The sequence below is a fragment of the Miniopterus natalensis genome, chromosome X (assembly GCF_054644295.1).
Source record: "Miniopterus natalensis isolate mMinNat1 chromosome X, mMinNat1.hap1, whole genome shotgun sequence".
Classification (NCBI taxonomy): Eukaryota; Metazoa; Chordata; class Mammalia; order Chiroptera; family Miniopteridae; genus Miniopterus; species Miniopterus natalensis.
In genome coordinates, this window is record NC_142103.1 from 102,818,647 (window position 1) to 102,846,641 (window position 27,995).

Here is a 27,995-nt window from a genome sequence, read left to right on the forward strand (position 1 = left end):
ACTGGGCTTTTGGTTGCCCAACTCTCATCAGTCCCTATCTGTTCCAATGTTGACATATTGAGCCAAATTAACCTACATTGAGGAGATTAGTCGTTGGAAAACACTAGAGGCGGAGTGTGGGCACAATGAATGGCCTTCAAGTGCCCTGGACCATTAATAATATTATTACTTCTTTGGCAAACCTTTTCCAAACTGGAAATAAAATATCTGGTTTAGTCTTTTTCTTGCCTTATTTTGAGGTAGTTTGTGGCTTGAGAGCCTGCAAAAGGGGAAGTAGATGAGACTAAAGGATGAATTTTAGTTTTAGTTAAGGATAAAATATATTTTTAGTAAACACTTTGTAAAACATCCACAGATTGTATAACTCACCTAATCCACATTCATACATATAATTTAAGGACTATATTTTTGTTTAGCAGGATAGGCATGGGAACTTGAATAGTAAACAGATTTAGGTACTAATCAGTGTTCTTGGGTGCACATGACAAGTACCAAGTCTGAATAACTTAAGCAGAAAAGGAATTTAGAAAACCTTTGAAAAAAGAGGTATCTTGAGACAGTCTAATCGGCCATGTATGAAAACATCGCCATAAAAGCAAACAGGGCCATAAAAGCAAATCTATTCAAGCCTCTCATCTGTCCACTCCCTTTGCAGAAATCATGCTGCACCAGAACGGCAGACATAGTGGATGCTTTATATTGGCCTAGACACGTTTTCTTTCACATCAGGGACATGTGCACGGGAAGATTATTTCAATAGTTTCAGTGAAGTGAGAAACTCTGGCTTGTGAGTTACCTTCTTGCCATAAAGTTGAGCTCTGAAACCTGTGTTTCAGAAGTCCTTCCGTGAGCAGTGTAAGCTTCCACTTTCTCACATGCTTGACAGCTGAGTTTTCAACCTTTGCTTGAATACATCCAGTGCCTGGGAGAAAGAGCTTTTTTAAAATTAATTTTTATTTTGGAATAATTTTAGTTTTACAGAAAAGTTATAAAGATGATATGGAGTTCCCTTATACACTTCCCCTAGCTTCCCCTAATGATAATATGTAATATAACCTATCACAAGTAAGAAACCAACATTTGTACATTACTATCAACCAAACTAAATACTTTGTTCAGATTTTACCAGTGTCCCCACTAATATCTTCTGTTCCAGGGTCCCATCCAGTGTACCCTGTGCATTTAGCTAGCCATCTTTTTCTTTTAAAAAAATAATAACAAACATTTTTTATCTCACACAATTTTGGGGAATATCTTGACCTAAGAGTGTTTGGGAATGTCTTAGCCTTGGTGTTCTGGCTCATGAGGTTGCCATCAAGCTCAGCCGGGACTGCAGTCATCTGAAGGCTCGACTGGGACTGGAATATCAGTGTCCAGGCGCACTCATGTGGCTACAGGCTACACACTCCAGTTTCTTATTACATAGCCCTTTGCGTAGGGTTTCTCACAACATGGCTTCCCCTAGAGAGGAATGCAAGACAGAGAGGGACCAAGATGGAAGCCACAGTGGACAGTGCTTTTTTTTTTTTTTTTGAGGCAGTTTATTCTATTGCTGAATAGTTCCATTTGCTGACAGAACTGTCTTTCTATAATTTCCTTCTGAATTTTTGTTCTGTCCAATGGAAGGTTGACCAGTAAGTCTCTTTATCCACAATGTTTAGTCCTCTAAAAAAGGAAAAGAAAAAGAACTACGGTGTCCCCTGATTCTTCCCTGCAGGCTAAAGACACTCCCTCCATGCATCCATTCATAAAACTGTTCACCATCAGATGTTTGGCACACCTAATCTGGCCCCCCTAAACGAGAAAAAACACTTTGTAAAGAAAATAGAAGGCATTTTACTCAAGGAACTTGCTTTGTTTTACTACCTGTAGTTAGGAATTTGCTAGAAAGATAGCTATAGCCAGACTCACATTTCTTCACAAATTAAAGGAAATTGTTATTGTGCTCAAAATTCAACCTGGTATATAAAGGCTCAATAATTTGTAAACATTTTTATGTTGTTCTGTTTAAAACAGAAATTGAGATTGGGTATAAACTGAGCATTGTGACAAGTGGGAAAATGGGAATATTTTGTAGTTTGGATGTCACATGGTTTGAGCACACAGCTGCTCTCTAGAGAGAGTTATGCATAGACCAGTGGTTCTCAACCAGAGTGATTTTGTCCCTGTGGGAAATTTGGCAATGTCCAGAGACATAATTTGTTGTCACAACAGGGAATGGGTGGGTGCTCTGATATCTAGTAAATTGAAGCCAGGGATACTGCTAAATATCCTACCATGCACAGGACAGTTCCTCACAACAAAGGGTTACCCAAATGTCACTAGTGCCAAGGCTGAGAAACCCTGGCATAGATTATATGCAGTTTCTAAAGGGCTACTTCCCCTTCTACCACCCAGGTCTCTCTTTTTCCTCACATTTTAACTAAGCTCCCCTCAGTGACTATGAATTCCTTTGGTTTGCATTCTCTGAGAGTCTGTTTTTCTGATCCAAATAAATAATGAGACAGCTGTGGTTGGGAAAAGCAGGGGAGGTAGTGCCAAAAGGCATTCCTTCAAACTTTTCTCAGCAGGAATTTTTTGAAGGTTTGAAACATTCTAGAACCTTCCTTTTATGTTAGGATGGAGTTGCAAACTCTAAGGCTTACCAAGTGTAGAGTGGCACAGGCTTAGGTTGGCCTGACCTGGGGTGAGTGTGAAGAATGTGAGACCCACTGCCTCCAGCTTTCCCATCTTCCTTAAGAGGGTAAAAATCCAGATATGTATGTGAACTTACCAAGATTTTGGATTACAGCTCAAGTTTTTATAAATCACTCTGTGGGCTAAACGCCACCCAAACAACAAGGGAATGGATATGGTTATTTTGCACACACCAGGCTAGTTCTTTGCTTGTGTCTGTAGAAACATTAGAAGAGGGCTTTGTCCTTAGAAGACATTTAGCAAGTCTTTTTTTTTTTTTTTTAATCTTTATGTTGAAAGTATTACAGGTGTCCCATTTTTCCCCCAATTGACCCCCTCCACCTCACTCCCACCCCCTCCCCAGGCCTTCACCCCATCATTGTCTGTGTCTATGGGTTGTGCATATATGCATATAACTTCTTTGGTTAATCTCTTCCCACCCTCCACCCCCTTCCCTCTCCCCTCTGAAATCTGATCGTCTGTTGCATGCGTCAATGTCTCTGGATCTATGTAGTTTGTCAGATTCTTTTGTTCATTAGCTTCTTGTTAAAGAAGACCCTTCAACATTTCCTGTAGTGCTGGTCTGGTGGTGATGAACACCTTTAGCTTTTCCTTGTCTGAGAAGCTCTTGATCTGACCTTCAATTGTAAATGATAGCTTTGCTGGGTAGAGTAATCTTGGTTGTAGTTCCATGTTTTTCATCACTTTCAATATTTCTTGCCACTCCCTTCTGGCCTGCAAAGTTTCTGTTGAGAAATCAGCTGACAGTCGTATGGGTGCTCCCTTGTAGGGAACTAACTGTTTTTCTCTTGCTGCTTTTAAGATTCTCTCTTTGTCTTTAACCTTTGGCATTTTAATGATGATGTGTCTTGCTGTGGGCCTCTTTGGGTTCCTCTTGTTTGGGATCCTCTGTGCTTCTGGACTTGTAAGTCTATTTTTTTCCCCAGGTAGGGGAAGTTTTCTGTCATTATGTTTTCAAATAGGCTTTCAATTTCTTGGTCTCTTTCCTCTCTTTTTGGCACCCCAATAATACGAATGTTGGGCGTCTTGAAGTTGTCCCCGAGGCTCCTTATACTATCTTCATATTTCTGGATTCTTTTTTCTTTTTGCTCTTCTGGTTGGGTGTTTTTTGTTTCCTTATGTTCCAAATTGCTGATTTGATTCTCAGCATCCTCTACTCTACTGTTAATTCCCTGTAAATTATTCTTCATTTCAGTCTGTGTGGCCTTCATTTCAAATTGGTACTTTATTATGTCATTGATTTTCTCAGTTACTTTCGTAAAACTCTTACTAATATGCTTGAGCATCCTTATAAACAAAATTCTGAACTCTGTATCTGTTAGCTTGCTTGGATCTATTTCATTTAGTTCCTTTTCTAGAGATTTCTTCTGTTCTTTCCTTTGTGACATGTTTCTTTGCCTCCCCATTTTGGCTGCTTCCAGGTGTTTGTTTCTATGTATTAGGTAGAGCTGCTGTCTCCTGGAATTTGTAGAGTGGCTTTGTGTAGTAGGTGTCCTGTAGGGTGCAGTGGCTCCGCCTCCCCAGGCCCCTTCCAGGTGCTCCCCTGTGTGGGCTGTGTGCACTGTCCTGTTGTCGTTGAGCCTTGGTTGCTGTTGGTGTCCCTGGGAGGAACTGACCCCCAGGCTAATCAGCCCTGAGGACCAGCTGCAGCTACAGCCAGAGAGCTGCTGTGCTGGAGACGCCCCCATGGAGCAGCATTTACTTCAGTGGGGCTTTGGTGTTCACCAAGGGCGCCCCTTGAGTGTCACTCGTGGCTGTGGTAGGGTTGTAATCCAGCGTGGTCGAGTCTGACCACCGGGTGCACTGTCTCTGGGGCCTCCCGGGAGGTGCACAGTCAGTTTGTGCCAGTGCCTTGCCCAGGGCCACCCAGCATGAGCTACACAGCAAACCGTAGTTGGCTGCTCCTTGTGCTGGGCTTGGAGGTGCCCAGGAGAGGCCCAGCTATGAGCCAGTGCAGCTGCCGCTAGTGCCAGGCCTGGGGCCACTTATCAAGCCGCATGGGGCAGCTGCTGCTTGTCTGAGAGATTTTAGGAAAGTCCTAAGCATGAGGCTCGAGAGGCCACGTGCACAGAAAAGCCCCTGGAAATGGCCGGGATGAGCTGCAGGCGGGGAGGGCGGGGCCTCCGGGAATCACGGGGCGGGACCAAAGGCGTGAGTCAGGTGCTGGCGACTCAAACATGGCGCCTGCCCGCCGGCTGTGCGGGGAGGACTCGCCACAGGAGCCATGGCCTCCGCCAGCCCTTCTGCCCGGGAGGAAGCTGCCCTCCCCCTGTCGCCCGGATCTCAGGCAGGTTAGTCCCTCCCCGAGTGTCCCGGGTCCTTTCAGGCTGCTCCCGGCGCTGGGCTCAGAGGGAGCGTCCGAGTGAGTCCGCGCCGGGCCCTTGAGAGGAGCTGCTGGGGCTCCCGCGGCCTCCGCGACCCTCAGGGGCAGTCCCCGCTGGTTTCACAGCCCGGAGTTGTGGGGACGTCTCTTCCCGGCCTAGAGCCCTGGGCTGGGGCCTGCTGTGGGGCTGGGACCCCTGCTCCTCCGGGAAACCCCCGCCGCCGAGATTCCCTCCCGGGTTTCCCCGCGGCACCGGGTGTGGGCCCGGCCGCGTCTCTGGGATTCAGCCCCGCCCCGCCCGCGTCTCCCCCTCCTCCCGTCTCGGTGCTTCCTCAGCTCCCTGGTTGCGGGGCTTCTGTGCAGCCGGATCAGGAGGCTCTGAGGGATGGTGGTTCTGGGTTTTAGTTGTGATTTTGATGTGGTTTCGGGAGGCGGCAGGGCAGCTGTGACCTACCCGCCATCTTGTTTCCTCGTCAGTCTTTTTCTTTATTTCCTGTCTCAGCACAGGCAGTTTCTTCCTTCCTGTAATGTAATCGCTCTGCAGAGTGAGGGTCTTAAATGGCGGTGCCCTGTCCCGTACCAGGGGCGCCTGTGAAGTTAGGCTGACTGCACCCGTTCTCTGTGACTGCCTCACAAACGAATGAGACTTACCGTCTTTTCTGTCACACACACTTCTGGGGGGGCAGAGTCTGAATGACCTTCACAAATGAATCAATTTAATATGGAAAATACTGTTTATAACCCACATTCTCTGAATTTGATTACCTTAAAAATAGGAGGTGTGTACTTTATTGGTCCTGAGTTCTCTTGAAACCAACCCAAAACCTCCATCTGACTTCTGGCCATAGACAGTGCTGGCGAGTCCTCATGCTGTGCCTCACCCTGTGCTACTCACTTGGAGGGAGACAAAAGCCTAGGAGACATGGTTCTGCCCTTAGAGAGCTTCTAGTCGAGCTAGAGAAACAAGCCTTAAAATAGAACTCCACCTGACAGTGCATGAATGAGTTCGTGCAAAGCCTGTCCTAGAGGAGAAATCTCTTATTTTCTTGTTCTCAACCCACCTGAAGACCCTGGTATTGGCCTCCCCCAAGAGGACACCCAGATTAATCACACAGTCATACTCCATACTGATGGTTCCTTTGCTTTGGAGTCACTAGTATGTGGAGGGCTTGCTGTCTTACCATCTACTATTGTGTCATGTATGTCTATGGAATAAGGTCTCCTAAAAGGAGGGTGCATAAATTCCAATCCCCAAGTGCTTGTTCCAAGATGACTTTGATCAGGACATGTGACCCAAGTTCTCTCTTCAGGTCATTGTAGTCTGTAAGACAATGCACATCTGGGAGCAGTGAGCAAGCAGGTACACATTTGTACCATAAAACATTTCTGTGCAGTACTGCTAATTAGGAAGCTTAAACTTCTGTAAAATATGGAATGGTACTTATTGCATTTATTGCCATCCAAGGAACTGGTTGAACATAAACTGTTCTGTATGGTTGTATGTAATACAGCAGTCTCTTGGGCAGGTTTTCTATGATCTATGGGAATAAAAGACACTCTTCAAAAACTGGAGGCTCAATGAGCAAACTATTGATTGATCACAAGGGAAAAGAGAAGAAGTGAACAGTTTTGTTTCACAGCTCTGGTCATTCCCCTGAGTATTTTAAATGAGAAAATGTCATTCTAAAGCAATGCATCATTTCACATTATTGTACACCACCCATCGTTTCATTTAGTTCTTTTTAATAACATTCACCTCTGTCTAATTAAATGAAAAAGATAACATTTGTTGTAAATAGTTAAGCTTTTTTAAAAAAAGTCCAGGCCAGTATTCACAAAGATCACATTTTTCTTATAAGGAGGCTTCAAGAAGTTGTTTGGAGTTTTAGGGTTTGAAGTCTGTGCTATCCTTGTGAGATTACATAGGCTGGTAGGACTATAAATTAGCAAAACAACTTGGAAAACAGTTCAGTGTTACCTACTAAAGCCTAAGATTGCATACACGCCAACCTGGCAATGCAACTTCTACACGTATCCCCTAGAATTGTGGTTCTCAGACTTTAGTGTGAACCAGAATCCCCTGGGGCTTGGTAAAACAGACACTGCTGGGCCCCACCCCAGAATTCCTGACTCAGTAGGTCTGGGATGGGACCATAAAATTTGCGTCTCGAGCAAGTTCCCAAGTAATACTGATGCTCTTGGCCCTAGAACCACATTTTAAGAACCACTGTCTTAGAGAGATTCTTGTACATGTACACAAGAAGATATGAACAAAATTTTTCAGAGACATTTTTCCTAATAGTACCAAACTAGAAAGAACTCAAATTTCCATCAACAGTTCAATGGGTAAATTAACTGTGATATATTCATAAAAGAAAACACTATAGCAATCAAAATGAGTGAACTCCAGCTACCTGCCTCAACAGGATGAATTTCAGGAAGTGATTAATGAATGAAATAAATGAGGCAAGAAAGAATGCCTACAGGGTGATTCCATCTATGCGAATTCAAAAGTAAGAAAAAGAAAACTATACTCTTTATAAATGCATACATCCATGGTAAAACTGTGAAGAAAAACAGAAAATTGATTATTGCAAAAATAACACCAGTGATGAGCTGGAGTGAAGGGGGGGGAAGCATACAGGGGGCTTCTTGGTACTAGCAGTAGTCTCCATGTGAACTTGACTGTTGGTTATGTGGGAGTTTGCCTCCTAATTATTATTTAAACTGTATGTTTATATTTATACACATCTGCATATATGATCGATCCCCTAACTAAGAAGTTTTAAAAAATCATTTTATCTTAAAAGAAAATGTCCCCTATCCTATATTTATTCTGGTTCTTTGACACTTGTTTGAATTGTAGGATCTGCCCAATGGTTATGAAAAATAAATCTTTTATGCTTTCATGTATCATTTAGTTATTCTTCTGGGTCAACTATTAAAATAAAGGAATGATAGGATTTTTTAAAGAAAGGTACTCTTGTTACAGTTAAGTACATTTGGTGATATGAACTAGTGATGGACAAAGTGTTACAAAGTAGAAGACCTGTCAGTCCTATTTGGAGAACAGATTAGAATCTTGTGCAGTTAGTATGTATATTGACTGTATGTATATAATAAGTCATGGTGGTCCCTATAGTTAGATCATCTTTTAGAAACTGAAGATAACACATACATGATGAAAGAAACTGAGGGCTCTTAGCCGCAGTTGCAACTGATTTGCCTAACTTTCCCCTATACCAATCTCACAAATGCAAGAGTGAAGACTCTTATGAACTATTTCCATTTTATGGAAGGAGAATCATCTTTGAAATATTTGTTTTTGCTTTTTGAAAGGAAGGAGGGATTGAATGTTGATTATATTGTGATATCTTTTGCGTCCAAAAATTCAGAGAGGAGGAGTTGGAAACCTCCGCAGCCCCGTGAGGATCCCAGGAATGCTCCTTTCGGTTTAAGAATGCATATTTAGTCTTTTCTTGATATCATAGTCTTGCTTTTACATTTTATTGGGCTGAGTCTCTTTCTTTACTACACTTTTTAGTTTATCCCATGAAAAACAGTTCTTAATCCCCCCTTTAAACATAAATTTCCTTGTGGCATGGGCTGTGTTTCCCCTATTTGATCATAGTGTGGATTCCCGATTTGCATCTCCCACATGTTAAGTTGACAGCTGCATAATCCTGAAACGCATTCTTGCAATGACTGCCAGTATTTTATGATGACATCCCAGGAATTCAATTGCAGCTGCCTACTGATATGAATGGTATCTTTATTATTTGGTGAGTTAACCAGAGGTATTAAGTGTATTTGTTGCAAGTACAAAATGCTAAAAGAATATATGCCTTACTTAATATAGTGAAAAATTAGAAACAACCCAAATGTGCATTAGTGAGGGAATAGTTAATAGTATACAGTATACAGCTATATAGTATATAGTATATAGTATATAGTATATAGTATATAGTATATAGTATATAGTATATAGCTATACTATGGAATACTGTGCAATCCCCCCAAAAAAATACATCTGAATTTTATGTGTCAGGGTCCCTATTAAGCACTTTATATGCATCATTTCATTTAATTCTCCCAGCAACCTTATGAAATTTCCACTCTATAGCTGAGGACACTGAGACTTGTCCAAAGTTACACAGTTAGAAAATGGTATAGCGGTAATTAGATGTGAGTTCTATAACACCCAAATTCATTTCCTTATCCATTTAGACTCTAGTAGTTCATGAATGTCAAAGCCATATGTTCTTTTTAAGGAGACTTGATTCGAGATGACATTGGTTTGTTTGTTTTTTGTGTTGTTTTTTTTTTTGCTTAGTTCCTTCATTTTTTTTCAGCCAGCCCCCAACCCCCCTCCCCTCTAACAGTTGTCAGTCTGTTCTCTGTCTCTATAAATCTGTTTCTATTTTGTTTGTTAGCTTACTTATTTTGTTCATTAAATTCCACATATAAGTGAAATCATATGGTATTTGTCTTTCTCTGACTTGTTTCACTTAGCATAATACAACTCATAGATACAGACAACAGCATGGTGATCACCAGAGGGAAATAGGGGTGAGGGAAGTAGAAGAGAGTAAAGGGGGGATAAATGGTGATGGAAGGAGACTTGACTTGGGGTGGTGAACACACAATGCAATATACAGATGATGTATTATAGAGTTGTACAACTGAAACCTATATAATTTTATTAACCAATGCCACCCCAATAAATTCAATAAAAATGTTAAAAGGATGATATTAGATCACATAAATATGAAGAATAGGAAGAGGCTCATCTGATAGTGAAAACAAACATATCTAAAATGTCAAAACTAAATTACTTCCAAAGGAGGTAACTTTCCTGTGCGTTCCATGATTGACACAAGTTTCAAGAGCATACACCAAGATTCTAGTGATGTGTGCAATCCAAGTCAGGGATGTTCTTGTATTTTCAGAGCCACTGATCTGTTTAAAATGTCAAATTATGACTGAATTAAGTGAGAAATCTTGCTTTTGCTCAAACATAGTTATTGATAATTTAAAATATCACTCATATGTTTAATTTTACAACTTTTTATCCTTTTAATATTTACAGATGGACAAAAGAGGAAGAAATCTTTGAGAAAGAAACTGGATTCACTAGGGAAGGAGAAAAACAAAGACAGAGGTAAGGGACAGAATGAACTAGAATGAATACATCTTCCATGGAGCATAATGGTTGAATTTGGTGGGTTTTTTAATTGCATAGATTTACATGGTTCAACTCTATTATGTAAACTGGATTTCTAAGATGGAATGTCATTAAGAACTGTTTTGGTCTACTCCTTTGTGTTTGAGTGGCCCTGTACTGAATTGATGAGTTCATCTGGTTTGAACAAAGTGTGACTTCAGCCAAGTTTATGGTTCCAATTATGATTCTGGCCAATCAGCTATGCATAGAGAGAACCTGGGTTGAGTAGCCATGGATAGCATCTCTAACGTTAACCAGCTGTCTGGCAAATCCAGATATTTAGGCAGGGCAAGTTGAATGAGAAAGAGTTTGGATTTGCCTACCATGACTACTGGAAAGAAACAGTCTCATCATGGGATACTAATAATGAGCCATTCTCAGCATTTTTACATTAGATCATAGCATGCTTATTCTTTGCCCTATATGTTTTATGGAATTGTTGACTCTCTTCATACTGTTTTGTATACCCTTTTATGTCTATTTAGGGAATTGACACTTTAGCCACTCTTTCAAAGGCATTTGTGGTCATTTCAAATAATTAATTGAGCCCACACAATGGGCACCTGGCCCCCATTAGCACAGTACATTTTGTGGTCTGTTTCTATGGTCCCATATGAAATGACTGCTGAATGGTGTGCTCATATGAATATATTTTCATTTTATGTGACATAATAAGTGAATGTTGAGTAAGGAGAGCCATATGCCTCACCTCGGAGTTCTTTTATATAACTATCGAATTTCCACTTGAAAAGTAATGGAAGGAAATAAAACTGAAGGTCTAAAAAATAAATGCATTGTGATTAGTATTGGACAAAATCTAGTCCACATCATTGATCCTAGATTCTACACTCATATCTCAAACCATCCTAAAGGGTCCTGACAGTTGGTTCTTTGGAATAAAAGGAGATAAAGAATTCTAAAGAATAGAAAAGCAATGTTTTACTTCCCATAGAGCATGATTTCTCAACCTTGGAATTATTGACATTTTAGACTGGATAATTTTTTTGTTGTGGAGGCTGTCCTGTACATCATGAGAGGTGTTTAGTGGCATCCCTGGCCTCTACCCACTAGATATATGCCAATAGCACCTCCCCCAACCAAAATACCTACAGGCAATTCAAATGTTTACCTCAAACTGGCAAAAAGGCAGTGAACGTGTCTGTGAGTCCCTACCCCTGACTGCACAGTAGAGTGGAACCTTTAATATTTTCAGTGTCTAATCCCATGCCCAAAAAAGTCTGATTTCATTGGTCCATAAGGGTACTGGGCAAAACTAATTTTACAAACAACCAATATGCAACTTCTAAGATGAGAACTCTGCTCCATATTCACCAGTAAACCTAAAGAGCATGTCCTATCACAGTAGAATTTGTTGTAGGAATAATGAAGGCAAAGGGTGCTAACTCTTGTCCAGCTACCTATCATTGTCTGATAGATTGTATTCTATTTAATTGGTTCCTATGTTCTTGCCCTGATTTTTAAAATGAATATGAGTAGCCAGGGTAACTTTTGTAAGCTAGTTCTTACTCATTCTCTTCCTTGCATAAACCACCTTTACCTTGCTAGATGAGGGTAGTTGTCAGTGTTTAGGGAGTACATTAAAGGTATCATTCAGGCTGCTATTAGTAATGTGGCATCTTTAAAGTTGGTTTATTCTATGATGATGATATTGATACTGGGATTTGAATGCTCATAATGTAGATTTTAGGTGATTCTTCTAAAGTGTCCATTCGGGCTCGACTAAGCAGAATGAGCCATTTTTGTGGGAGATGTTCAAGCTCTCTCAACAGAGGGAGATGTATGCATGCTTGCTTAGATCACAAAACAGCAGGAAGCAAAAATGCAAGTGAGCCGGGAACGGCCAGGGGAAGTAACTGACCGATATGCACTGGGCCATTGGGCATTTTCCAGGCCAAATCATATTTATATATTACATAGGCTCAGTGAAAACTTGGCAGTGTTCTATAAGGCTGCTCAGGATGCTGGCTGGGGGTGGGGGTAGGGCTGGGGAAAACAGGTCCCGATTCTTCCAAAGAAAAGACACATCACCCATCCAAGTAAGGAGAGAAATGTCAAGCTTCATGGCAAAAAAATGTTCTTTCTTTCTTTTTTAAAGTAACTATGATATTTAAAAAGAAGATGTCCTAGGCTTAAATGTAGCTTAATTACAAGGCAACTTTTCCAAACATAAAGTCCTATCTATGTCAGCGCATCCATTGCATGGATGTCCTGGGAACCAGCGTGCGAGGGGGGAAGCATGCAGGTCTTGCACAGTTGTAATTGGTTCACATCATTTTCTTCCATTTGAATATTAGCAGTTGGGTTCACAACAGCTGCACATGTGAAAAAGGATAATCACTTGAGTCCAAGAGTAAAATAAGGAAAACAGGAAACTCTAAATGACCTCTTGGGTTAGATCATCTAAAAATAAATAGGAGCAGCTTATTAGAATCAAATTGCTTTTTCAATAAAGAGTGATTCATTAAATGTTTGGTACGCCACTATACTAATTGATTCAATCAGAATGAATCATGTCCTGTACTTTAGTTAATTGCTTGACTTAATATACAGCAGATCATGTGACACTCCTGCATCACTCCTGCCACTTAAGCAGTGCCCATATGACTTTTGATTTCCATATGAAACTAATTCAGGATTGATGCTGGTTCAGAAAATGTCTTTTCATACAGAATAGTTCCAAGCCCTTAATTTCTCTTAAATTACTTAGCAACAAAGAAGTATTTTTTAAACTTTTAAAACTTTAAAAAATTTCTTGCTTGTATCAAAAAGAAATCACATTGGGGGTAAATGTTTAAAAATAACTACTTTGTTCCATTTAATGTGGTTCCTAATCAGAGCACCAGGGACATGGGTTTTATTGTGGCATAAGTCTGGGAGATAGATCCCCTCTCCACAGGATGTTTTCAGATCGTGCCATATATTCATTGACATAAAATCTGGAGATTTTTCAGGTCTGGTACCTTTCTTTGTGCTGAAATCATACATGCCATGTTTTATTGTTCCTGACTCTTGAAGTAGGTTACTATATGTGAGCTGTGAAGTAGCACTATATAGGAATAGTTGATATAACTTTATTTTGCATCATATTAAATAGCAGTAGAAAAATTAAGTATCAGTTATCACTATGCAGGAATTCTAAAAGAAAATGTATTGAATATTGTCGCTGAGTGCTGTTACTGGAGATGAGAGAATTAGGGTGAGTGTGATTCCAGGGAACAGTAGGAAGGGCCTACCACCACAGGACTTTGTGGGCAACAGCACTGCTTTTGGTCTATATGTTGAGAGTATTGAGACACCATGAAAATAGAGTGAGAAGGTGGTGGCTTAATGGTGTGTTTAAACATTTCCACACTGCAGTGTAAACATAAACTCAGAGTGGGATGAGACAAGACTAGAGAGATGAAGCCTGATTTCAGAGGTGGAATCACTTCTGCTGAGGACAGAGTCTAGGGTAGGATGGAGGGACTAGATGAAAAAGGTGGCATGCCTGAAAAAATGAGAGGAGAGGAGAAGGAGAAGGAGATGTGAGGACAGAGAATCAGATGGGTCACTTAAGTAGACATCCAAGTCACCCAGGATGATGGTAGATTGGGGGGGTCATAACCATGAATCAAAGTCAGTAATAATAGAAGATGGCAATGAGCGGGAGACAAGGGGAACCTGGCACTAGCCAGTTCTGCCACACAGTGGGACGGTGATGATCTGGAAGTTGTAGTAGGGAGCAAAGCGGGTGGCATGCCTGAGTTCTTGGGGAGGGAGAGTACACAGTTGCTATTAGTGAAAACAGCAGGGGAAGTATTCTCCTTAGTGAACGCATACTATCGATAAGAACACGATACACATTGTCCCTGGCCCCGGAACAGTGAGTGTTGGGTAATGTCCTTATGGTTTTAAAAACCTATTATCAGCTTTATTAGCCACTATCATCACAGAGTCTCTAGGTTCCTTTTTATCCACTAATGGAAGAGCTTTGAACCCACAGATAAGCATGAGGTCCCAATACTTTCTTTACACTTAAAGGAGGGTTTTGCTCAATATACTGTGATAAATTCTCAATTTCACAATAGCCATATTTTGAAATTTAAGGAATCCTATCTAGAATTTTACAGAAACTAAACACTGCAACACAAGTTTAGAGGCATAGAGAGGTCTCCTTTCTGAAGCTATAGGAGCCCTCAGGAGAAAGCAACAAGAAACTAAAGAGACTAATAGGAACCCTATTACTAGAAGAATAAACTCAGCTAGGAAAGAAAACCCATTAGAAATAAAACTGTTAGAGGTGGCTATAGCTCTTGAATGGGCATAAAAGAGAAATAAAAATTTGGGGAGAATGACTTCACATATTTCATCTGTTTCATTTGTACTCAACTATTCTAATTTACAATTAGAGTGACAGACTTTCAGATATTAAAAATTACAGATTCCATAGGAAACCCATTTTTCTTATTTTTTCCTCCAGGGATATTAGAAATCTCTAAATGAGACTGATTGGTTTTCCTTGTATAGGAAATGGGGCTAGGAGAGAAATCAATAGTCCCCATCTCATATTAAAGTCTTCTATGAGCATCCCTGCATGAGCAGACACGTCACTTGATATATTTATCAGCATTTTTTGCTGTTATTATCCCTTAACAGTTTTTATATATTCCATGTAGCTGTCAGCGTAGCCATCCACTTGTTTCTAGACTTTCCCTAACCTTTTTGAAGTCACACTATTTGATTATTCCCATAGACAAGAGAGTACTGATTTGCATAATAAATCCTGAGGTGCACAGCATGTGATCCAATATGGTCCCCCTTGGTTTCTATTTGCTAGTAGTGGAAGTGGCCTTTTATCAGTAGTGAGTATTGGATCTTGCTACACTGTCCATATTGATCACTCAAAACAAATCCCTTAATTATTTTTTGTGTTATTATATGCCACCTAGTTTGTTGATGGAGAATGGTAAGCATCCTGTGAAAATCCACAAATGCTAAGTTTTAATTTTCCACTTCTAAACAAATTGCATGTTTTGATAGAACCAGAGGTGCAGACTTTTCAAGTGCTATTTCTGCTTTTAATGTAGACTTGGCCATTAGCTCAGTGATGTTAAAAATGTTGCCATGGATCAAAAAAGTAAACCTTTTAAAGCTTCTTTCCACCTGATTTAATGTTAGCTTTTTCCTTCAAAGAGCAAACAACTTTAGAAATGTTTTCTCTTGATCACTCTAGTTTTATTCATAGGGGTTATAAAAATAATAGAGAGGCTAGACTCCAATTTGCTGCTGCTAGGAGACCTAATTTTGAATCTAAAAGAAATAATTTAATCATCAATTCTTTTCAGCATGACTCTAAAATGTTGCCAATAAAATGCCTGTCCCTAAAGATTGGCATGCTTACAATGTATGTGTATACAAATTACTACAGAGATCCAGAAAGCAACCCCATGTACATCTCCAAATAAAGCCATAGATTTCTGCATTCTGCTCTTCCCCAAAATTGCCCTTACTAGAGGTTTTAACAAATTGTATCCTGGGCCCTTCACCAGATATTTAATGGTGAGAGTCCATTTCTTCCTGTGGCCAGCAGAATGGCTTGAGTACAGATCATGAGAGTGACAGCCCCAACCTGGCCAACTGGAGGCAGCATGTGGGACAAGCAACGCAATGTAAAAAGAGCACGCTTCTTCCCAGTTTGCTCCTCCGTCTCTCTGATTACCATTTCATGTGCTGGCTCTTTTACTAGGAACCTCAAAGTACATCTACTTCATTGAATTTGTCTTTGCTTCACGCATATCTCTATTCTAGCACATGATAGACACTATTACATTTATTTCCATATCTGACTCTGCACTCCCCCACCCCACTCTTGGAATCGTTCAAGAGCAAGGGCTGGACCTACCTTTCCTAAACTTTGTACTCCCCGTTGTGTAATTTGACTTGGCACATAATAGATATTCAAGAAGTGCCTGTTGAATGAATATGTAAATGCAGAGTCTTGCCATGCCGTGTAAACTACAGGGATTCTTGAGACGTATAGATTGAAGACTAACCGTTTGTAAAACCGTGTACTCATGTACATTCTATCAAACACATCACATTTCTCTATACAGTTATTTCCTTTAAAACATGCTTGGGATATGTGGAGAAAAACTAGAGGCTGAGATGTCTAAAGCCTATATTCTTCATACATACTAACTTTCTTTATTGAAATAGAATCTTTGACCACTCTGATAAACACAGTTCATCTTCGTATTTTGATTGAGCAATCAATTCTTCTGAAAACAGTTATTTGAATCTGTCTGCCCTGAGGTCTAAAACATGAGTGAGAGTCTTCACTTGCCCAGTCTTTCTCTGAAAATGAACATTTGTTTTTTTATTCCAGAATTCATCCCGCAGGCATTTGGAATGCCCTTATCCCAAGTCATTGCAAATGACCGGGCCTATAAACTCAAGCAGGACTCACAGAGGGAAGAGCAGAAAGACACATCTGATTTTGTTGCTTCTCTCCTCCCATTTGGAAATAAAAAACAAAACAAAGAACTGTCAAGCAGTAACTCATCTCTCAGCTCCACCTCGGAAACACCAAATGAGTTGACTTCCCCGAACACCCCAGAACCAGCTCCTCGGGTCAGAAGGAGGGTGAGTTGGCCAGTATTTTCTCTGGTGCCAATACTAGGACAACCAAAGATGTATAAGGTTATTTTTTTGAGCCTTTGCTCATGAGAACACTGGAAATGTCATTATTGTCCATGTATGTTAACAACTCCACTCAAGGAGAATTTACACTGGCTACCTGGCACACCCTCAAAGCCTTTCCCTGATCCCTCTCAAAGCCCTTGGGTACCCCTCCTTGTTTACCCATATGCCCCGTGATAGCCTGAACATTCTACAACATCACCATTGATCCTGGTCTATTGCAATCTTCTGTTGTATTAGGTGACTCTCCCATGAGGCTGTGAGTCTTGAAGGCAGGGCTAGATGTTTTTGTTAATCTCATCTCCATCTGAGAACCATGCCTGGCCCAGTGAATTGCTGCCAGTCTTCATAAACAATGAGATTTTTCCTTATCAATGGAACTTTTTCTCAAACATAACCATAGAAGGATATATATAAAATCAATACTGTTATGGCACCATTTATTAAGTGAGTACTATGTCTAGGCACTGTGCTATTATTTGGCATTTCAAATTTCACATTTCAAGTAAGGTAATGTGAAATGTGAGTTTTCAAGATAACTGATGGGTGATTGGCTGAGTCAGTAGAGAAGCATTTCTAAAACTTCATAGGTTATTGGGAGATCTCTTATTTTTCTCTCACCTGGAGGCCCCAGAACTTTGTCACCTCCAGCCATTGACTACGGCCCTAGTTAAAACCCCAGACTTCTCACTTGAAATCCTTATTTCTCAATCAGCCCCCAACATTCAGGACCTCTCTAAGATAGAAGAGTACTTGAGCCACTGTTATTTTTCAAGACTTTGGTTATGTGTAAAAATGAAGAAATGACAATATTATGGAACATTTGAATTTGCATGATGAAATTGTTCTTCCAATCCTGTCATTGTCCCTCAGACTATCTATATAAACTCATATATGGCAGTAACAACAAAACTCTACATTAGAGTTTTCTGAGAATCTAAGGCCACACAATTGGCCTCTCAAATGCCCTCTCCTCAGTTCAGGCCTTCCCAAGACACCATCAGCCAACTTCTTCCTCTACACTTCATCAAAGGATGCGTGGCTATACAAACATGGTTAGTGCTCTGTTCCCTTCCCCTCAGCCTTTACCATTCCTAGCCTGCTTGCCCTCTTTCTACCTGCCAGCACCTCATCTCTTTGCTGAGGGCTTTCTGTAATGGCCAGAGGAACCTCCCATGCAGATGACAGGCTGCGAGTACTGAGGCATTAACATCACCTTCCTGCCCCTACCAGAAGCTACACTTAATCAATGATTCTTGAGATTTGGAGTATAAATACCTCAGCTCCCTCACACCTTAGCAAGGCTGGCTCAGAGATGTTTGATCCACACTGTCTCCCAGAGGTCCCCATGCAATTGGACTCCAGCTGCCCAGAGTGGTCACAGGCTTGGTTCGTCAATAGCTGCTTTTCCTTCCCTTTCTTATTTCCCCACTCCTCTGCAGGTGTCTCCTGGGACCACTTCCCTAATGAAGTACTTTGTGCTGTCTCTGGGAGTAAACAAACTAAGACTGTTTAATGGAATCCTCCTATTTAAAAAAATCTGCTTTCTAGAGTCATAGTTGAGTTTTTTTTATTCGCAAGACTTCTCTAACTACCTCATTCATTGAGTATGTGAGGTTTTTGTGTTTTAAGGAATGAAGTGGTTGGGTTAAAATGTTTTAATTATATTTTGCCATCTCTTGTCTTTCATTTAGAAAATGTCTATTGTTAAAATTGTAACTGCCATTACCTTACCCTATGTCATGGACATTTTCTAACTTTTTCAAAAGATGTTTGTTTGTCTTTTCCCTTTCAATATACAAACAGCACAATTAAATCAAGCAGTATTATTTCAAGTATGATAAATAATTATAGGTGAAAGTATTTCTGGATGGCATCTGGGGGAAGCTGTTTTTATTTTCTCTGTCTGCACTCTTTGTTCATATCTATGTGTGATTTGCAGGGTGCAATGTCAGTGGACTCTATCACAGATCTTGATGATAATCAATCTCGACTGCTAGAAGCTTTACAACTCTCCTTGCCTGCTGAGGCTCAAAATAAAAAAGAAAAAGCAAGAGATAAGAAACTCAGTCTGAATCCTATTTACAGACAAGTTCCCAGGCTGGTGGACAGCTGCTGTCAACATCTAGAAAAACATGGTAAGAAGACTTCTCTATCAGTGAGCAAGTACTAAAGACTTTTATTGATTCAAACATCATTTATTTAAGCATCCATTTTAATTCTGGGTTCATTTTATCAAACTCTGGGCCCAAGTTTCCTTTGTGAAGATAGGTTATGGGTGTGTTTGCTTAAGAGATTACTGGGCTAACCAAGATTTTAGGGGAAAATCTACTTGATGGCCTTCAGACTGCCCAGACCCCAAGAGTCTTCAGAAGTTACCCTTGAGGCCAAGCAATTTGGGGGAGGGCAAGATCTGTTGGACTAGGTCTGTCCTCAGAGCCCCCTTCAAACAGAGCAGAGCCACATTTATATTTTTTTATACATTGAACTTACTCAAAAGGCTTCCTTTTAAAAATAAGAGTTCAGCTTCTTAAAAAAAGATTTGAAAACCATTCCTTAAGTGAATAGAAAATACATAGTTTTTTGACAGCAAGTTTCTATATTGCTATTTCATTTTTGTGGAAGGATGTCCACTTAAAATTTCTTCACAATGACCCTTTTGGCAACTCAGTTCCAGACAATATGTTGACTTAAAAATACTGTACAGTTCTTTACAAATTTTACTGAAATTTAGACTTTGCTCATCAAATGGCCATTCCCGTAATCTAAATTTGTTTTCTATAGTGACTGTCTTAAAGCAAGGTTACTGAATGCCTAGACTGTATCTTCTCTTTGAGGAAAATCACTGTGAGGCTTATGTCAGAAAACAGCATTGGCTGTCTGAATGCTGTAATTTGCTATATCTAAAAAGAGTAAGCAAATAATTTTTTAAACTTAAAATAGATCATAATCAATTGAGATGTATTGGAATTATAACAATTGATAACTAAGTAGTTATTTTATAAATTAGAGTCATTTTTACCAGTGGAAAAGTACTGTAATTGAGAAAATCATATCCTGGAAATAGACATTTCTAAATAGCCTGGAGGAATTCAGCCAAATTAAGAATCTCACCTGTATAGAATATGTCCTTATGTATTATCTCATTTATGTAGAAACTTCAACTATCGGAAAACCATCAGAAAATAAAATAAATGTGGCCAAAAGTACAATTGCTGGGACCTACTATTGTATTAAAATTTTACATTTTGTACAAAGAAGACTAACTCAGTTCACTGAGGGCATATTTCTCTTTACAAAATAGTTGAGGACAGGTATGATTCTAAGTAGATTTTATGCATTAATTAATTGCATCACTATAACTTTTGAGGTGGATACATATTATGCTCATTTCATAGATGAAGAAATCTAATTCTGGCCCTGGCTGGTGTGGCTCAGTTGGTTGGGTGTCGTTCCTTGCACCAAAAGGTGGCCAGTTTGATTCCCGGTCAGGGCACATGCCCGGGTTACGGGCTCAATCTCCTTAGGGGGCGAGCAGGAGGCAGCCGATCTATGCTTCACTCTCACATTGATCTTTCTTTCTCTCCTTCTCCTTTCCTCTCTCTCTAAAAATCAATGAGAAATCCTTTTTTAAAAAAGAAATATAATTCTGGATTTGATTCTAATAGCTTACTTATCCCATTTTCAAGCTCCTAGAGAGGTAGAAGCAATAAATTAGGCTGGGGTTGGACTCATTTGTGAGGGAGGCACATTGATGACAGCAACAAGAGGGTACAGAAGTCTTTTGAAAATAGATGCAAAGCAAAATCCCACATAGGAGCAAAGCTCCAAGATAATTAGCCTCTCTCTCACCATGATTCTCTCAAATTACTCTGGGTACCATTTATAAGCTATAGAAGTGATAAATGGGGTATTTATAGATGTTATCATTTCTAACTAACAATCCTTGGAAAATGAACTAAAAAGTCTTGTACTTAATACATAATTGGCAAGACCATAAATTAAATATACAAAAAGGTTGTATCAGTCAGAACTTTTTCAGTGGCAAGAGAGAGGAACCTACATAAAATTAGATTAAGTAAAGTACCCTCCAAAATTCCTATTTACATAGTGGAAGTCTGAGTATTATATGTAGGTTCAGGCACAGCTGGATTCAGGACTCAAGTGATGCCTTGAGCACATGAGTCTGTTCCCTGGCTTTACTCTCAGACCGGCTCTCTTCATGTAGCTAGGAAATGGCCACTGAGAGCTCCACTTTGGCATCACCTCCTAAATGATTATCCCAAATGGAGACAGAATGAGGCACTGATGGAAGAAGAAATGTAGATGATGAGCATCAGTGGCCATAAACAATGGCTTGTGCAGTAAGGGAAGCTCTTCAGACATTCTGCGTCCCTGAAGGAAGTACATAATACCTCTTAATCAAAATCAAACAGGAATTGAAGAAAGCTCTGGCTCTAACTATGTCTTCAGAGGAAATAAAAGGGAAAGAGGAACATACAAATGACACTACAAGTGTCCAAGTCCAGATGATTGGGAAAACTACAACAGGAAATCAATGCTGTTTCTTCATGCAACCAATTACGAGGCAGAAACACATACAGAGAGGGGAACACAGACATTAAGAGACTAAAAGGCACATTGACCTATCACAGCTTGTGAACTTGATGTGAATGTTGACTGTAAATTTAATGACATTAAGAAACTATTGTTGAAATTTCTAATGTGTGATAGTGATAACACTCATTTGTTTTTAAGAGAACTACTTTATTTTACAGCAGGGTCTCTCAACCTCTGCACTACTGACATTTTGGGCCAGATAACTCTTTTTTATGCATTGACCCTATAATCCCACTTCTAGGACATGATCCTAAGATGATTAGAAATGTGAACTAAGACCTATGTACAAATGGTTCATAATAGGGCCATTTATAATACAAAACAAGTGCATGTATGTTGGGGGACCTACGTGCCATTCAGAGGGGACTATGAAGTGAATTGTGGCACATTCATACTATAAAGTATTTGCATGCATTTTAAATGACATTTACAAAGAATTTTTAGTGGCATAAAAATTCTTATAGCATAATATTGAGTGAAAGCAGTAGCATTCTCTCTCTCATTCCTTCTCTCTCCATATATACAGGGAATGGCAAAAGTAAGCTTACAGTTGTGAGTATGCAAAGCAGTTTATTCTTGTATTATTATTTATTAATTATTGTATTATTTATTTGTATTACAACTGTAAGCCTACTTTTTCTCACCCCTGTATATATGAAGAAATGTCTGGATAGAAATAAACCAAAATATTAAGAGCAATTATTTCTGTGTCAGGTATTTTTTTAAAGTATATTATTTTTTACATTTTTCTGTATCTTATAGATTTTCTTCAATAAGTACGTGTTTTATTTATGACCAGTAAAACAGAACTATGTATTTTAAATATTGATAAAGAGCTAAAATTCATATAAAATTCATGATTAAGTAATTATTCTGAATAATATGAGAAATTGTGACATTTTTCTCATATGGAGGTATGGAAGTACATAATATCACATGAAAATGTTTTTTATCAGAAACGTTTAACATAAAATTGTCCTAGTGCTTACTGTGCTAACCTGTAGTACCTGGAGAATGTAGCGGAGATAAATGAGCATTCATGCACAGTCAAGTTGCTATTGCTCTGTGTGTTGCAGCCCAGTGCTCGCCTTCTGTTCTATTTCTATTTTGATTTCCTCCAGAGTTTCAAGCCATAAAACAAGACTGTTGATTTTGTTTGTTTACTTTCAGGCCTCCAGACAGTGGGGATATTCCGAGTTGGAAGCTCAAAAAAGAGAGTGAGACAAGTAAGTAAAAAGTAAAGATTATATTGTATGTTTTATTTGACTTTCAATTGAATTACCTCCTGCCGAGTTCAAGCTTATGCAAATTCATTTCTGAAAATCTTTTCTGGACCTTCCTTCCAATTATAGTATAATTGAGTCCCACGGGGTGAAAGGCAACAACTCAAAAGCTCAGAAAGGTTGTGAATGTGTAAGGATCAAATACTTGAAAGCAAAACGTCCAGACTTGTGCATGGCGTGTGCAGCCAAACAAAACTAATTTATAGATATCATATTGAAACTGTAAAAGCGGGAGATTCAGAGAGTACCTAATCAGTAAGTGATAAGAAATAGAAAAATTTTTATAGCACCTGTTTTTACTAAAATGCAATATGAATAATGCCATTAATATTCATATAATGCTATGTTTATAGCTGTACTTTCTCAAAAATAAATAATTCTTATAAAGTTTCTATGGAACCACTGACTCCCAATTTATTTTTCATGTAGGGACTGTTCCCTTGATTTCCTTTAGCACCCACTGTGCAGCATTCTTGCAACAGAAGTTTGATATTAAAGCTTCAGGAATAGGTTCCTGTGATCAGGCAGGTACCTGTGTACGTGATGGCTTCATAAAAGGCATGCCATCCTTTGAGAAAAAATGTATCTGTTGGCTTAAAGACAATTAAAATGTTATTTTCCCTCTGTTGGTTTCAACAGAAAGGAATAAGGAACTCAACAACTTAAAAATGAAGCCAAATCAAAATAATTTTTAGTTGGATGATTCTGAAGAAATATTTATTCATATTATTTTGAAACTAACTGAAATACCTCGTCATCTTTTTTTTTTTCAAGATAAGAGGAGCTTTCAAATAAGTGTGTTTTCTGTTTGGTTTGTCAGTTGGTTTTTATTTTTCATAGTCACACAAGAGACTATGTGAAATTCCATTTCACAACAGGGCTTGCAGGAAGGAAGATAGCGTAGTTACATTTCTTAGGCCTATGCAGAATTGCAGAATATTTTCACAAACATCTCATTGAATCCACTCACCAGCTCTTAGAGTAACCCCTTTCAAACACTTCTTTTAAGGATTAGAGAGATTAAGAAACTTGAGTCAAGATCACACAATTTAGACCAAGCTCTTCCCGTGGTCCATTGTTTGTGCATGTGTGTGTGATCAGAATAGAAACATGTTGTGTTTGAATGATCACAAGTAGGAATGGCACCAGTAGAAGCCTTCTCTCTGGCCACCTGATTCACACTATTGAGAAGTTGCCTGGACAGTAATTCAGGACAGTAATGGGCATTTTCATTAGGTGGAGAGGTGGTGTCAGGAATCACTCCTCAGTTATATCTGGGTCCAGCAAAAGAAAACCTTTGCATAGAGATTATCCAATAAAAATATAATTAATGGTTATTTAGACTTAGATTTCAAGAATGAAAAATTCTCTAATTCACCATTTTATCTTGTTATATTTCTTCTTAGCATCCTACACTTTTTCTTCAGGTCAATTGTCACAATATTAACAGTTAATCAATCATTCGTCAGATTACCAGGTTATTACCTGTTTCTCTATCAGCCCGAGAGCTATGGAAGGGTAAAGACTGCCTCTTCATTCACCTGAGGGCCTCGTACACATGGAGTGTGCAGTACATCTTTCTTGAATGAATGCTTGACCGCATGAACTCTTACAGAAGTTTATTGCGTAGAATAGATTCATGAACTCACATAATTACTTGTTCAGCAGAGAACAAGACATAAGAGAAGTTGGGCTGTCAGAGATGAAAGTAGGGTACAGAGTTATGACTCCCTTCTTCTTGCTATTGTGTCCTCCTGCTGCTGTAAATGCTAATAAACCTGGTATATTGATTTAAGGCAGGAATCCTTCTGGGAACTGTTAATAAGGTTACTTTGACAAACAAAAGGCAGCTTTTATTTAGTTATTGTCATCTTTTAAGACTTAGTCACGAACAGCTCATCAGGATTTTAAATTTCATTGTTTGCAGATTTAAATTTCATTGTTTGCAGTTTTAAATTTCATTTTTTGCTTTCCTGTCGAGTATTTCTGTAAAATCAAAATTCCAACATGGTAGGATTGCTGATATGCAAAACTGCTCTATAATAGATTAATTCCTCCCTCCCACATTTATAGTTGACCTAACCTCTTAGCTCTTCCTCCCAACCTCTGGATGTCATTATCAAACCCTTCTGCTTGCATCATTAACAGTAAATCCACAGATACTTTTATTTAATAATGCGTTTAATATATATATTCATGGCTGGGTTGCATAGACTCTTAGATCAGGACAACATCTTGTTTGCATCTCCTCCCTGGGTGTGCATAAACTTAATACCAAATGCTGTAGGTCACAGCACATCTATTGCTGGGCACTGAACATAAAGGTATAGTGTTACAAGACTGCCACTTGAACTGTTATTTTTCCAGTTACGCGAGGAATTTGACCGTGGGGTGGATGTCTCTCTGGAAGAAGAGCACAGCGTTCATGATGTGGCTGCCTTGCTGAAGGAGTTCCTGAGGGACATGCCGGACCCCCTTCTCACCAGGGAGCTGTACACAGCTTTCATCAACACTCTCTGTGCGTAGTACAGCCATTAGCAGGAATGTGTTCCTGGATTACTGAGATGTCCCACTCACTCATCCAAACCTTGTGCATGTGTTTCCCAATAACTTTTCTGTCCTTATTTATTGGTCTCTAATGAGTAGGCTATTTGGGCAATTTTCTGAGATTTACCCTGGGGAGAATTTGCAAGACGAAAGTTGCAGTAGAACCAGTGGATATAGCCAAGATGAATCTGGGATGCTTTCAGATAACCCCACAACAGTAGAATGCGCTATATAGTGATGCTTTGAAGTAAGAGCAAGAGTTCACATTGTGTCTGTGCCTAAAAATGAGTTCACATTTCTTGTATGAGGAAGGGGTGAAAAAGGGACCCAGCGTGAGAAAGGGGGGCAGGCAACACCCCAGGGAAGCAGGATGGCATAGCCGAGTGCCAGGGCTTTCTGTGTGGCCGCTTCTGGGCCATATGCACAGATCCCATGGACAAGAAAGGAGGGCGAGAGGGAGTAGGAATAGGCCAGAGTTGTGGCAGCCTCCATATCTTTCTTCCTCCAATGCTGCAATTCAAATAGGATCCCCAAAGAGAGAGAAGACACTGTCGTTCTGTATCTTGGTTATTGCCAACAAAAAGTCTATCCCTTGAGTATTGCTCAACAGAAAAGGGCCTCAAATATGTTATAAACTCAAATTTTAAAATGTTTACCAATTCTCAGTCATTGTTAGTAAATATTTATGAAAAATGAAAGATGGTAATCCATAAAGTAAATGATGAGTAATGCCAGGAAAAGGAGGGAGAAGAAAGAGAAATTAAGTTACCTTTCTAACCTAGATTATAATGCTCGCTCTAGATGTAACATTTCCCCTGGTCTAATTTATCTTTGTATCCTTTATAGAACCTTGCTGCTAAATTGCTAAATCAGTGGGAGAGTGGGTGAAGGAATGAAATGTGACTTGATAATCCCTTTCTGAAGGAAGTTGAGAGGGGGCCTCTCCTCTGAGCCTAAATAGTGTGAGTACCCCCATTTTACTTACTTAGAGCACCTCTTTTTGCCTTGCTTAGTGTTGGAACCGGAGGAACAGCTGGGCACCTTGCAGCTCCTCATTTACCTTCTACCTCCCTGCAACTGTGACACGCTCCACCGCCTCCTACAGTTCCTCTCCATTGTGGCCAGGCATGCCAATGACAACGTCAGCAAGGATGGCCAAGAGGTATGTACCCCTCTGTTCCATAGATACTGTGACTCTTCCCTTTTCTTGTTTTAAAAGGGCAAGCCATCAATTTGGTTAAATATTTCACCTGGAGGAAATGACACCACCTCCCCCTTTCCTGACCCATCTATGTAGGAAGGACTAATGCAGGGTTTTCTCTGGAGGAATAGTTCCTAAGAGTGCATAGGCCATTAACCTCCTATGTTTCAAGGATGCTTCTTAATGAGGCAGTCATTTTTCATGATGATGCTTTACCTGAAGACCTCAAATTTCCACTTGTGTGAAGCAGACAAACAATTAGCTACAGAGGTGCTTACAATCATGAGAAAATGGAGTAATGGAGATGAGGGGAGATTGCTGTCCTTGTAATTAATTTGATCTGCTTTAACTTGGAGCTGAAATGTGATGTCACCTCTTTATTCTTCCAGTTTGTTCCTGGAGTTCCCATCTGCCCTATAGTTAGAAGTATAGTATCTTCCTTTTGGAGAGGTCCTTTCTCTCCTTAAACCCTCCCCAAAACAGGGACTGGCCCAATGCAATGGAATGTCAGTTTTCCTGCTTCTAAACCAGATGTAGAAGGAACTAGAAGGTATGATCTGCTGACCATTGCCATGCATCGTGATGTCACATGGTGTCAGCTGCTGAAGACAGGTTCTGCAAGGTCCCATGGACCCTTTTGGGATGTTCTTGTTGGACCTGATCCCCACTCAGGCCTCTCCCATCTGAGCTTTTGGGCTCCGGTTCACTTTGGTCACACTCATATGCTTCAAGGTGTTTTTAGGTTTGAGCCTTGGATAAAGGAGATACTTGCCATAATTTTAGGTGACCTTTTCGCAACCAGCCTATTTAATCTTCACCTTAACAAGAGACCTGTTTCTGTTTTTGATACTATGCAGTCATACTTCTCCTTGCCCTTGGATTCCCCAGGATATCTCAGACCCTTCAATATGCTAACATGGGTTATAAATCAACAAGAATGGGCCAAAGGCATTGACACTTCACCACAGAACTCAGCTGTATTGTGAATTCAGTTCTATGTTTGGCAAATTTCTTTCTCAAAAGTCATGGTCATATATAAATTTTTTCACTTTAATCCAGAAAGGCAATTCTGCATGTCTTATCCTCATGCTCCCTTTAGGTATAAGAATGGAACTTTCCTGAGTTGGCCATTTATCTGTATAGTAGTTATAATTAGCAAAACCTCTGCTGGCTTCAGGTTTCATAATATGGTACTGACACCTTGTTTCAGCAGACGCAGCTCTTTGATGGATACACTATAATTCCCATAATTGTTGAGTAGTTATATTACCCATCTGGGTGTCATCCTTTATTGACTATAGATATAACAGAAGCTGTAGAATCATCTGCCTAATCACTGGGTAAAGGCAGAGTACTGTCTATGTTCCTAGGTGTGTCAGTGCTTCTCTGATGTTTCTTAAG

General features: G+C 39.7%; 1 protein-coding gene across 1 annotated transcript in view; it reads left to right on the forward strand.

Moving 5' to 3' along the window:
- The window catches only part of ARHGAP6 (Rho GTPase activating protein 6), a 423,350-nt gene that overhangs the window by 359,465 nt on the left and 35,890 nt on the right, over window positions 1-27,995 (forward strand). The window contains exons 3-8 of the mRNA XM_016211638.2: window positions 10,110-10,181; window positions 16,630-16,886; window positions 18,886-19,081; window positions 22,734-22,789; window positions 25,214-25,364; window positions 26,407-26,555. Of these exons, the coding sequence (XP_016067124.2) occupies window positions 10,110-10,181; window positions 16,630-16,886; window positions 18,886-19,081; window positions 22,734-22,789; window positions 25,214-25,364; window positions 26,407-26,555 (881 nt within the window). The remainder of the gene's footprint in view (window positions 1-10,109; window positions 10,182-16,629; window positions 16,887-18,885; window positions 19,082-22,733; window positions 22,790-25,213; window positions 25,365-26,406; window positions 26,556-27,995) is intronic.